Here is a 12,732-nt window from a genome sequence, read left to right as displayed (position 1 = left end):
ATTTGTTTCAATGCAATGTAGAACGTGCAAGTTCTATGTAAACCCAGAAAGTCTAGGGATTATAAACTTTCTCCTGTTTTTGAGGTTTTAGGCTTTAGCTGTTTGGACATACATGGGCCCTAAAACAGAATCAAAGGAAGTTACTCAGCAGCTCTAAAATTTTTTCTCGGTTTTGTTGGAATAACTTGCTTCAGAGAAGTGTAGCCTCTACTACTTCCACAGAGTGTTTGCCTTTAATGACATTTCATGTAATATCAGTGATGTCATGATGAACAGAAGGCTCATTGTACTTCTCTAATAATCCTTTTTGTTCATCCTTGTAGATGATAAACTGAAAAGAGGTTTTTCTTCAGTAATCCTTTTTCACCTCTTAGCTGCAACTGTTTTGTTTTGGCGTTGGTGTCAGGAGTGCATTCTGAAATAATCTTACTGATGTTCAGACTCCTGTCCTGTGCAGGTCTGGTCCTCTGAAAGGACGCAATACTGGTTTCTCATCAGTCAGCCACATGCTGAGAAACTATCAGCTGAGAGGGGCTTATCGTTGTGCATATAAACTAATGCTTTATAAGACTGGGACGAGTAGGTATGCTGCTAACTGCTTTTTCAGTAATTGCTGTTTTGGTTCAATTTCTCTACAGTAATTTTTTTTTTTCCCAATCTACTCACTTTTTTTCTCCTCTTCTTTTCTCTCTTCTCCTTTTTTTATCTGTGTCTGCTCATAGAGGAACAATTTCTTTTGAAACCAAAACTATCAAGATAAATTATGTGGAAATTGAGATGTTAAAACTTCAGCTGAAAATAGTGACGCTTATGTTCATTGAATGACCCATGTGTTCTCTTCCATTTCTTAACTTTTAAAACTCTAGGACATTTAACCCTGCAGACTATACGGAGTCTTCTGCCACTGATGGCTTTGGGACAAAATCAGAGATTTGGGAGACTGGTCAGAATGATGCAGATGATGGAACTGGTAAGATGCTTCAAGAAGTGGAAGGATTGGAATGAAGACCTGTAGCAAATTGCAGTTAAAATAACCATTCTGTTAGTGTTCAGTTAAATTCTGAAAATGCGAATACATCTCACACGACACAGATGTTAGTTCATTTTTATAGCTTAACTGCTACTAATGTGCAGAGCACATGCTGTAGCCTGAGTGACTGTCTGGTTAGAATGAAGGGAAGGCAATTTGCAATTTTTTTTGTTTTAGTACTAACAATCTATTGAGAGACAAAGAGATTTGAAGAGTTATTGAAAGAACTTTGTGTGTGAAGAACTGTTTAGGTATCTTAAGTACTGCTTAAGAGCTTACCTAATGTAGTTAAGGAGTATAAGTTCTACTAAAAGCGATTGGTCTGCAGGCATCGGGCAAATAGAATGTGAACATCTAAGTAGAAGAAGAAAAAGAAAAGAAAAACAGTTTACAAATATGAATCCATTCAGTGACACTGCGATGTCTTTGGAAGCCCCACCTGTACAGCAGAGGAATGAAAGGATGTGTATTTCTGGGATGGAGGAGAGTTCCAAGATTGCCACCTCTGAAGAGAATTATGAACTAAAGCACAAGTAGGCGCTTGAATGGAAGCCAAAAGAGCAGTCTGCCTGTCTGAAGATAGAAGCATCTGTGTGTTTCTGTGCGAAGTTTCAAGTGTGAAGTATGCACTCTGGCTAAAGGCAAGAGACAGACATCGTTTAAAAAGGAACCACTTAACAGTGGTCTTGTGTTGATTCAGAAATGAAGACTGTGACCTGCTTGTCTGTGATTAGGAAAACACAATACCTTGCTGCTTCCTATATTATGTGACAGGACATGAAGACAAAGGAAACCCTGCGTCAGGATGGAGAAATTCATGTATGTTGTTGTCCACATTTGGGAACCACTGAGCAATAGGAGAGGAGTTTTGTTTTTTTTTTTTTAACCCCCAAGGGGTAACTTCTCATCTCTTCATTGCTGAAACCTAGTCAGATCATTTTTCATCAAGCGCTGCGTCAAGTGTGGAAGAGACAGACTGATACTGGAGGCCAGTGTGTGCTCCGTTGAGCTCTGTGGTGAGCCTCTTGAGATGTGGCTTTCTAAACTTCATACAAGCTGTTTTCCAGTTAACAAGAGAAGACAATAACAGGCTCAGAGTTTAACAGAGTTTATTAGGCAGCTGTCTTGTCACTCTGAGTGCCTTCTAGTCTAGTGTGGGAAAGTGGCACTGAGTATATTAATGGTTATTGAAAGGGAGCTCTTTTGCCAAATATGGCATAATAGGAATTACTTTTGAAATTACTTGGTGCTATAGTACAAACAGAAATGCACTTGTACTTTCACTCATGTTAGTTTTTCAAATAGGTTTATCAGATAATGACTTAGAAGGACACCTAATGACTTAAATTCCCATAGGAATACTGATACTCTTTGCCATATGGTATAGTGGAGGGTAGGGTATGTTGTCACAAGTATTGCAGAAGCAGTAAGGTTAACTAACTAAAGCAAGAAGACATGCAAGAAAAGCGTGAGGAGACTGGACCAGAGGTAGAAAGTTCACTGGTTAGTTGTTAACGAATGCAACCGTAAGGCTGTGGCTTACAAATTACTTTTGACTTGTGCTCACTTCTCAAGTGAGCTTGAATATTTTGTGACCCTCCATGCTAACTCTAGGTTGCCTTAATGTGCCTCCCCTATGGCAACCTCTGTTCCTTCTTGTAGGCATCTCCTCAGTCAGTCTTCAGTAATGGAAGAATTCTGCCTAGGAATAAGAGTAGCTTGGTGTGGATAAACAGATCCTCCTAAGAGTGTGAATGTGTCTACATGAGGGGTTTGCTGGTGAGCAAACTGATTGGTGGAAATTAAAAGTGTACTAGTTCATATGCGGAACTTTTTTGGATGCCAAGTGTGTTTTTGCTGTTATGCTGTGCACATGTCACAGAGAACTGCACTGAACTCCAGTAATGCAACTTAGGGCATGCATGGAAAGCTGGGGAGCATGGTATGGAGAAAAAGCTGTGAGAAGGTATTTGGGAATCTTCTCTGGCCTCATTAGATTAATGGTTCTTAGGGGTATGAATAAGTGAGTGTTAGTGTGGGAAGTTCCTGCAAAATCATTTGGTTGGTAGAATTTTAACATAAACATTTATTAAAATTAAATGTAACATAGTTAAGTGTGAATGTTCTTTTTAGGTGCTAGGTATGTTTTTCCTGCTAATCTTAATTTACTTTCAGTTAAAATGGAAAAGGCACAATAACTGAATAAAATGTCTCTCTCTATGTGACTACAGGAAGAGTGTTTTATTTTGGTGTTCCTTCTTCAGGCAAGCTGTAGGAATATCAAAAATAAGTCCCTGAGTCAAAAAGAAGAGATCTCTCCAAAAAGAGTAGGCTTTAGAATTGAATCATTTAGCTTTGTCCAAGTGGGAAGCACTTTCAACCTTGTGATGGAAAGCATCTTGAGGATTATTAGAAGAGGCTGCAGCTGGGGTCGTAATTTTAAAGCAGAATAGAGAGTGCAGAATAGAGAAGGAAGACGAAAGCAGGGATGGGGGAAGAAGTGGCAGACAATGTGTGGGGCTGGAAACAGGTTGTACAAAGTTGAACTGTTGATTTGGCTTGTTAATCACAAATACTAGTTTTTAATTGTTTTTTTTTCCTCCTTAATTTACAGTTCTGTTTTGTTAGTTACAAATCAACAGTCCCATTAATAAATAAGTTACCAATGTGGAGTTACTAAAGATGTGAATGAGGAGGATGTGTATGTATGGAAATCCATAAAGCCTGCAGTGGGCTAGTGAAGGATGCCAGATAAGAGTATACACAGAGGAAGGGCAGAATGGGAATCCTTCTCTTTATTCCTCATTACCCAATCCCATTTCTTCTTTCATCTAAAAAGGAAAACAAAATTAGCTCATACTAGCTAGTCTTTCATCTGCAGTTACATTAAAAAGGAGATAACTGGGCAACTATGTTGGAGAAAAAAAATCATTTTATCATATCAAAATGTTTTCTGAAGACATTATGCAGATAGAAACTCTTTGTGAAGTTCTGAGTATTTACTAAGGTTTTCCTCTTTAAGCCAGTGATAGGAAAGATCAACATAAACATTTTCAGTCAAAAAGAAATAACACTATTTGTTTCCAAAATGTAGTTGCCTCCACACATGCTCTGAAACCACTCTAAAACCTCTTGTCCTGAATTGTTGCAGATGCCAGAGGAATCACTGTAGCCTGAATGAAAGGTGTTTCTAGGTGCACCATTGTGTAATCCTATAGAAAAGCTGTCTGGTTCTGTGGAGGTAAAATTTAGTGTTGTTGGTTGAAATAAAGAGAGAGTAAAAGGTGAATCTCTTAAAATGTTTATAACATTTTAAGTGTAATTGTATTCCAGATAATTCAACATTGGTTTTCCTGCATCCTAATTTTTAGAGAAGTAATGTACAACTGAAAGGCAAAGAGAAGGGACAGGTGGGAAGAAGCAGAATTGACCAATCCTCATCCAAAAGCAATTAAACTTGAACAGCATGATTGTTTTCTTACAGGCATGCTGAGTGTTCAGTCTTTTACGTTTTTGTAATGCACAAGTCAGTGGGAGATCCTGAACAACAAATCACAGCAGTTCTTATAAATAAATAATGTTGGAGGTGGTCACTTCTCAAAGTAGGTTATAAAACTGGTGTAGTATTCTGGTAATTTACTGATACCTCTACTTTGATAGAGTTTCACAGACATTTCACAGAAAAACTTCCTTCATTATCTTGGTTATGAGCAGCCTTAAATGACTCTGAAACTGAAGAATGACAAGAAAAAAAATAAATTGCAGTGTAACTGTCAAGGGGGAAGAAGGGAATTGTGTAGCTTAGAAGTTACAGTGAAATTGGGGTTTTTCTAGGACTGCTGTAAAAATTGGAAGGAAGGTTTTAAGGAAACCTGCAGGTCATTCTAGAATGTGAGTGTAGTCCGGAAGGAAAGTAGTAGTACATAAGTTTGGGGTAGACCAAAACAAAATTATTTTAGAGTTAATATCTGTGGCTGATTATTCAAAAAAGGAAAAAAAAAGTGTAGTAAAGAAGTGGAGGAAAATAGTTGAAGACTTACCAAAATCATATATCTATTGGCTTAATAACTTTCTAAACCCAAACTTGTTACAAAGGGAAACGGAAGAGAATCACAGATGGCCTCCAAGGTTGAAGTTGCTATGACAAGGATCCTTGAAAACACTAAGCATAATCTCGGTGGAAAACAGAACCCTTAAATTGTGATGCTTTGCAAGGCATGGGGGTAAAGGCTGGGAATAAGATATATCAATTTGCAATAATGCCGAAGTGGATGTTGGACTAAAAGGAAATTGAGACTTGTGGCAAATTCTCACTTGTGGCAAGATCACACTTAGAATCCCATCAATAGGAGGAGGGTGTTAGCAAGCTGGATTTAATGCAGAGCAGAGCCGTGAAATAACTGAGGCTGGAAGGATTGAGTTGGGAAGGTAGAGTGTTAATAAGCAACGATAATAAATTTAGCAGGTTGGGTAAACTAAGAAAAGTGTGAAGCATTGTGTTCAGTATTTAAAATGCACAGAACTGTGTTCATAAGTAGGAGCAACAGATGAAATTGACTATCAGCAAAATGTCCTAAGTATTACTCCAAACAGGCTCAGTCTCCCAAAGGTGATGTGGGGTGGCACCAGCATAGTCTTCTAAAGGGGCAGGCTTTGCTCTGACTGGGAGATAAATATAAGCAGGGCAAACCCTAGGATGTATTTCTTTAAAGAAGAAGTATTAGAAGAAGAGATCCTGTGGTCAGAAGGGCAAGAAAATCAACTGTTTCTCTAAAAACTGCTGCTCATTGGACTCTTCCTCCTTCCCAAAACATCTGTGGAAATGTGTGGATTAGTCTAGAAATTTGAGGCACTTTAGTGATTTTGCTATGCTCGGATATGATTATTAGTTATTTTTCAAGTGCCTCAATATTTTGCAGCATGTAGAAGCCTCCTGGTTAGGGGCTGTTTGGTAACATGTGAGCACAGGATGTTTCAGGCAACTCTATATTGCTCCACAGAGCCAACCCAGAGCGGCTGTTACCTTGCTCAGGACGTGCCAAATAATTTTGGATTCCAAGGTATAAACCCCCTCTCTTCTCCCCACCGTGTGTATATCTTTGTAGTAGGCATGTTTGCCTCACTAGATTGGTGCCATTCAGCCCTCCTTTGCCCAAGATGCTGCTTTATAAAGGTGGACAAAAGAATGCACAAATGTAGTGATGGCATTAGTTCACACTGGATTTGATGCTATCTTCAGGGTGCTTGTTTCTGGATGAATGTGTCTCAGAGGCTTCCTGGTGAGGTAAAAGGAGATGATTAAAGTTCTTTTGCTTTGGTGCTTGATCAAAGGTGATGGTAGCAGGATCTCTACTGGTGGTGTTTTCTTCGTTCGTGGTTACGTAGTTTAAATGAAGGCTCTGGTTGTTGCTGGGATAACCTTCCCTATGCTTATGCTGGTGGACAACGCCTTCCGTCCATTTATTGCTCTTGCATGTCTGTGCCTGCTGTTTCCTATGGAAGGGATCAGGTTTTTGCATCTGTAGGATTGTTTCCTGTAGTTTTCCCATTGCTGCACACTGTGGATGGTGCACTGTACTCCAGTGTTCGCCAAATGAACTGTCACAAGTTACAGGAAGAAGTGTTTTGCAGCTACGGTGGAAGCTTATTGACTCTTCTGCTGCCATTATATGAATTATATACGTTTTAAAATAAAATTACTCTATCAGGGGAAGGGATTGGGGTTGTTCTGGTCTGAGGAGAGAGTTAACAGGTTGGAAAGGAGCTTCCAGAGGCATCGCTTGGTGGGTCTGGAATTTGAATATGTTGAAAGTAGGGTTAGGGATTTTGGAGCAGGTGTTGTGGTTGAGTTATTTCAGGCTTGGTATGAATTTGTGCATGAAACTGGAAGATCCAGTGGGAGGGTTGAGTAACTTCTCACTTACTGGGGACGTAAGAGGAAGTTCTTCCAACGTTTGGGATTAATCACTCATTGCAGACATGCGTTTGTGCAAATTATATCTGGTACCATAGTGGCTAAGAAATTCCTGAAATCAGAAATTAAAGGGGAAAAAAACCCGCAACCCTCCCAAAATTTTAAATCTGCAGACCAATTTTGTAAAGCTTCCCATGTTTCCAACCACCATCTCCTCGCTTTGTGTTCCACTAATAATGAAAACGGGATTGCTTATAAAGCAGAGGGGGTGAAATACAACATTGTGCTTTTAGCTTGTAACCGTTTTCTTTCCTTCTCCAAATTACAATAGGAGCGTGGAAAAACTCAATAGAAGAATGGACAGCAGAAGACTGGAATGAAGATGTAAGTGTACCTTGTTGGATAGACCGAATGATTATTTACCCTTTCCGGAGTTTCTATGTTGTCTTCAAAAATTAAATGTTTGAAGTAATACTTTGCTGCATGCATGCAATGACATTTCTTACTGTATTTCTTGCTGTTTAAAATACATATTTTTAGATAAGCTTATTTTTTAAATAAAATTGAATCAAGAAATTTTAAATTCATTTTGCTGGGTGGACAATATATAGATAATAAAATTTAAAACTTTATTCCAAATTAAGTATTGTGAATTATAGTTCACCACTGCTCAGTACTGATGTGTGTTAACTGTATACTTCTCCTGACTATTGTGTATGGATTTAGACCCATATTATCGCAAGGCTTCTATGTAATTAAGTGCTGAAGCTTACTATCTTACAGACACCTCATTTGATGCTTTTTGTTTGAAATCTGCGTAATTGTTCTGCTTAGTCTGCTTCATGTTCATAATACTAAAAAAAGGAGCTAGTAGTATGCTGAAGTTAGCACTAAATTGCTTTATTCCTGTTGTTTCATCATGATGTGTTGTCTAAAGTACTAAAACAATTTTGGTTCTTATTCTTTATCAGGCAAGAGACACGTCCACATCTGAAAAATGTTTGACATTTCTGGTCATCACATGTGATAGCTATAGCTTCCTCCTGTAGGGTGGCATATCGGTGTTATCCCTAGAAATGTGTGAATGTTTTGTATAACAGATAAGAGAATTCTGTCATCTGATTAGAGAGCTGTGTCTTTCGAGAAATTGAAAAGAAACTCTAAAATTCCTAGGTTTTCTGTATCACTTACTGCCATTGAAAGCCTTTGTCTTTTTTAAACCTATCTTCTATTTCTGCAGTATATGCTAGAGGTGGACTAAGGGCTAAGGCTAGTGAAAATTTCTGGCCTTATTTCTCACCCCGTTTGCTGCTACGATACAGCATTTGTGGTATGAGAGGCATTTTGAGCAATGCTGACTAGGGATAGAATTTTTTAAAATTAATTATTCAACCTGAGTAATTTGCGCATGAAAGAGAAACAGATGAAATCTCTAGCCTGTTGTTAATTTTTATTAATTTTATGGTCCTGGAAAAATCCCTGTAACCTAGGAGAAAGTTGTTCATGTGCTGATGTTCAGAAAGACTGAATGGAATGGCAAGCTGCAGACACTTTAGCCCAAAACATGCCTCAGGAAAAAATAAAGGAAAAATTGATTAATCTGATTTTAAAAAAATAGAAGTATAAGAATGCAGCTTGTGCCATTCAGTGTTGTTTTATGGAAAATAGGTCCACTTCAAATAAACCTGATCTTGATCTCTAAGTAAATTACAAGTTAACTGTGAAGATAGAGTATGTCCTTGTAAGAGATTTGATTTACATCTTTTGTTCTAAAAATAATTACTTGCTATCAAGTGGATTAAAATCTGTTTTGCAAATTCTGGCAAGTAAGTATTTTGTAGGAGGACCCTTATTGAACGTAAGCATTTCTAGGACAACTATAAAGGAATCTACTCCCAGGCCAGATGCCATCTAGTGTCTTTATCAATAATTTGGAAGTAAAAATAAAATCACTGCTGAATAAAAAGTGTGGGAAATCAAAAAATTATGGAAATGGGAATTAAAAGTAAGCTAGTCATGCAGAGAAATCTGGACCTCTGCTAGACATGACCTGTTCCAATGAAAAATGCTTTAATGTAGCCAAGTGCCCACTTGTTTTGTAGGAATAAAGACAGACCTCCAGAGCAAGGGGCTGTTTTCTGGAAACCAGCAAATGAAAAATTTTCAGGATTGTAGTGGATGATGAAGAAAGAACAGCTTAGCGTGATCTCCTAAAGGGCTGAAGTTTTGGTAAAAAAAAAAAGCTATTGTAGTCTTTTTGCCTTTAGGCGCTCTTCCCTGTCTCTTAATCATTCTTGATTTGTATTTCTGTATGTGGACTCTCGAACTTGATTCTGAAGCACTGCACACAATTATTCATTAGTTTAACAAAACAAAAATTGTGGAAAATAGCAGAAAATTATTTTCTAAAAGAAGAGGTCCTTGAGAGTGAGATTGTTAGTTTACTGAATCCGATGTAGCCTGATGAAGTTTGCAGACAGCACCAAACTGAGTGGGGAAGTAGACACTCTGGAAGGGAGAGCCACCCTGCAGGAAGATCTGGACAGGCTGGAAGAGTGGGCTAAAAAGAGCCTTATGAAATTCAGTATGGACAAGTATAAGGTCTTGCATCTGGGAAAACATGATCCAGTAATGCAGCACAGGCTGGGATGCATCTGGCTGGAGAGCAGGTCTGTGGAAAGGGACCTGGGGACCCTGGTGGCCAGGAAGCTCAATATGAGTGAGCAGTGTGCTGCTGCGGTGGCCGAGAAGGCCAATGGGGTGCTGGGTTGCATCAACAAGGGCATCACTAGCAGAGACAAAGAAGTCATTATCCCACTGTACTGAGCACTTGTCAGGCCACATGTGGAATACCAGGTACAGTTCTGGTCCCTGCTATACAAAAAATATGTGGACGGGCTGGAGGGGGTCCAGAGAAGGGCCACCAAGGTTATCAAAGGCCTGGGAAGCCTGGCGTATGAGGACAGGCTGAGAGAACTGGGTTTGTTCAGCCTTGAGCAAAGGAGGCTCAGAGGGGATCTCATCACCACGTACCAGTACCTAAAGGGTAGCTATAAGGAAGGTGGAGCCTCCCTTTTCACAAGGAGTCACATGGAGAGGACAAGGGGGAATGAACACAAGTTGCTCTGGGGGAGATTCCGATTGGACATGGGAGGGAAATTTTTCACAGTGAGAACAGTCAGCCTTTGGAATAATGTCCCCAGGGGAGTGGTTGACTCTGCTACACTGGACACTTTTAAGACTCAACTGGACAGGGTGCTGGGCCATCTTGTCTAGACTGCTCTTACCTGGAAAGGTTGGACCAGATGATCCTTGAAGTCCCTTCCAAACTAGGATACAAATAATTCTATGATTGAAAAGGTTACTTTATTAGCATATAATGGGCTCTGATTTTAGTCTGGCAGACAAAGGCATAATATGAACCTGTGGCTGGAAAATGGAGCCATACATTTAAATGTATAACAATTCTAGTATGACTAGTGATTGCAGCAACCAAGGAAACTGATGTATTTGCTGTCTGCAGATAAAGACCGTGTGTTTTTGTAAGAACATTTTTGTTTAAATTTAGTGTTCTCTAGTCAGATACCAGTTAGGAGGAGCTGAGTGAAATTTAATGTTATTTGACCTGAGGATTAGATTTTTGTGATCTAAAAGTCCTGTCTGGTATTTAGTAGTGAGTATTGAGCAAGTATAGTAGGTTGTCAGCATGCTCTTAAAGAGAGTGGAAACTAGTTGCAATGAAAATAGGGGGTTGTATTTTGTTAAAGGCATATTTGGGTCATGGACAGTGAAGGACCAGATGAATGTTGAGGTACTGTAGATGTTCCTGTTAAAATTGTGATCATATTCTCCTGGATAAAAAAAATAAAGTTTAACTACAGAAATTATCAGAAGGGGAAAAATAGAATACATACGAATTGCTGGAAAGTGGATGAAGGCAAACATTTTCTGTACTGTATTGGTCGTCATAGTTTTTATTTAAAACAGCAGCAACATTCAAAAAAAAAAAAAAAAGGAAAAAGTGTATGTTTATTTTAGTGGGAGCAATTCTTTTACCATGAAGCAGCATGAGAACTTGTTTTATTTTCTTAAACTTCAGTACGTCATATCAAAACAGTAATAAGGTTTTGTTATTTCTCATTTAGTGTTGTTGAGTTTCTATAAGGATGCTGGAGTATATTTTCCTGTTCTCTTCACCTATCAACTGGCCATAGGAACTGGTAGCTAGTTGTTAAATATATTGTTTGTTTGGTGATTGGAGAATGATTTTTTTATCATAGGAACAGGAGCTGAAAAGCACAGGCATTTCACTGCAGATGGAGGAAATACCCTTGAGAGGTCGACGTTTACAAATGGTTCATGACCATTCATTCAGTTCTGGGAAAATGCCAGAGCCTCAGTGAAAGATTTGCGAGTGTAGTGTATGGTGAGCGCAAATAACTTTCTTAGGAGCTACTACTTCTAAGAAGACTAAATACATCTGCATAATAAAGCTTTTCAGCTGCTGCTGCACAATGTGTGTTTTGAGAAATGCCATAATCCCGGCAGACTTCTGAATTAGGTGCTTGACTGGAGCTTGTGGCAGTGGGTTTGCCGGGGTATGTAGTGTAAACTTCAATGTAGCCGAGCTGGTAACAGGAGACTTTTGTATTGCATGCTGGTTCACTTGAAAAGAACATTTTCTCTCTCATACATCAAGCATGCTTTTGCATTGTCACAAACATCCTTGGGATCCTCGATTTGCTTAGTTTTCAGGGTTCATCGGTGTTTTGGCCACAGTTAGTCTTATCCTGGGTTATGTGAGCATAAGAAACTGTTGACATTGCAAAGAATTTAATATTTAATCAAGGGATTGCAGACCATAGGCTGCTGCTTGTGCCATTAGCTGACCTCTTTGTGCCATACAATGCAGGAGTCTCATAACACTACAAAAAGTAGAGTACATGTTCTGAAATGACATGTACAGTGAGGAAAGGGGTGAACAATAGAGAAAAAGCCTTTTTAATTGGAATTATGCTTGAGCTGAATCTTCTTTCTTTGTTTTGGTCAGTATTTAGAGTTGCGGGCTGGTCGCATTTTGCACAAGACAGAATTATGTTCCAGAAGGATAGGATTAAAGTACGTTGTATTGGCAACAAGGAAGGAAATGGAGGGAGGAACTGTGGTGGTACTCATTTTTTCATGACACAGTGTGTTGCACATAAGTGGGTGCTAGGAGAGTATATGAAACATTTGAACTTTGCCTCTGAGTGGTAGGTGATTCTTCCCAGTCAGCCCTGCCGTGTCCAGCCTAAATCAACAGTGTTTCCTAGGAGAATCCCAATCAGATGACCGTGGTCAGGGATATATGTGCTTTCAGTAGAGCTGCCTGTGGGATGGCAGATGAAATTTGCTCGTGTCCGTGATGTCCTTTAAACTGGGCTGCTAGCAATGCATTCAATTAAAAATGCATAATTTCCTGGAAGAGCTGTATTGAAATGTCACATTCTAAAGGGATTCTTCGTGAGTGTTTGAATAGGCCAGTTATTCTTTAGTCTAAATACAAAGCTACACCAAAGTAGTTAAGGGTGATTTTGTGCAAATGTAATTTAAAATACAACCGTTATAAGTGCATATCTTTCTCTTGTGAAACCTAACCTGTACTGGCTTAAGACCTATTCTGGTTTGCAAGTATTCCCGTCAATAGAAATTAATTAGCCCTAGGAAGTTGTAGCTGTTTAACTACTATTTTTTAAAAAAAGAAAAGCTATTAATACACACTCCCCTCCTCCCCCCCCCCCCACAACCC

General features: G+C 39.0%; 1 protein-coding gene across 11 annotated transcripts in view; it reads left to right on the top strand.

Moving 5' to 3' along the window:
- UBAP2 (ubiquitin associated protein 2) overlaps positions 1 to 12,732 on the top strand; it is a 71,588-nt gene that overhangs the window by 40,352 nt on the left and 18,504 nt on the right. For 8 of the 11 annotated variants that reach the window (XM_035902652.1, XM_035902651.1, XM_035902654.1 and 5 more), the window contains 3 exons: positions 867 to 970; positions 6,031 to 6,090; positions 7,276 to 7,328. In XM_035902652.1, the coding sequence (XP_035758545.1) occupies positions 867 to 970; positions 6,031 to 6,090; positions 7,276 to 7,328 (217 nt within the window). The remainder of the gene's footprint in view (positions 1 to 866; positions 971 to 6,030; positions 6,091 to 7,275; positions 7,329 to 12,732) is intronic. The other 3 variants (XM_035902662.1, XM_035902653.1, XM_035902655.1) reach the window with 2 other exon arrangements.

This window comes from Egretta garzetta, unplaced genomic scaffold (genome assembly GCF_000687185.1).
Source record: "Egretta garzetta isolate BGI_Z169 unplaced genomic scaffold, ASM68718v1 scaffold59, whole genome shotgun sequence".
Classification (NCBI taxonomy): Eukaryota; Metazoa; Chordata; class Aves; order Pelecaniformes; family Ardeidae; genus Egretta; species Egretta garzetta.
The sequence above is the reverse complement of the archived record's forward strand: the minus strand, read 5'-3'. Positions and strand labels throughout refer to the sequence as shown.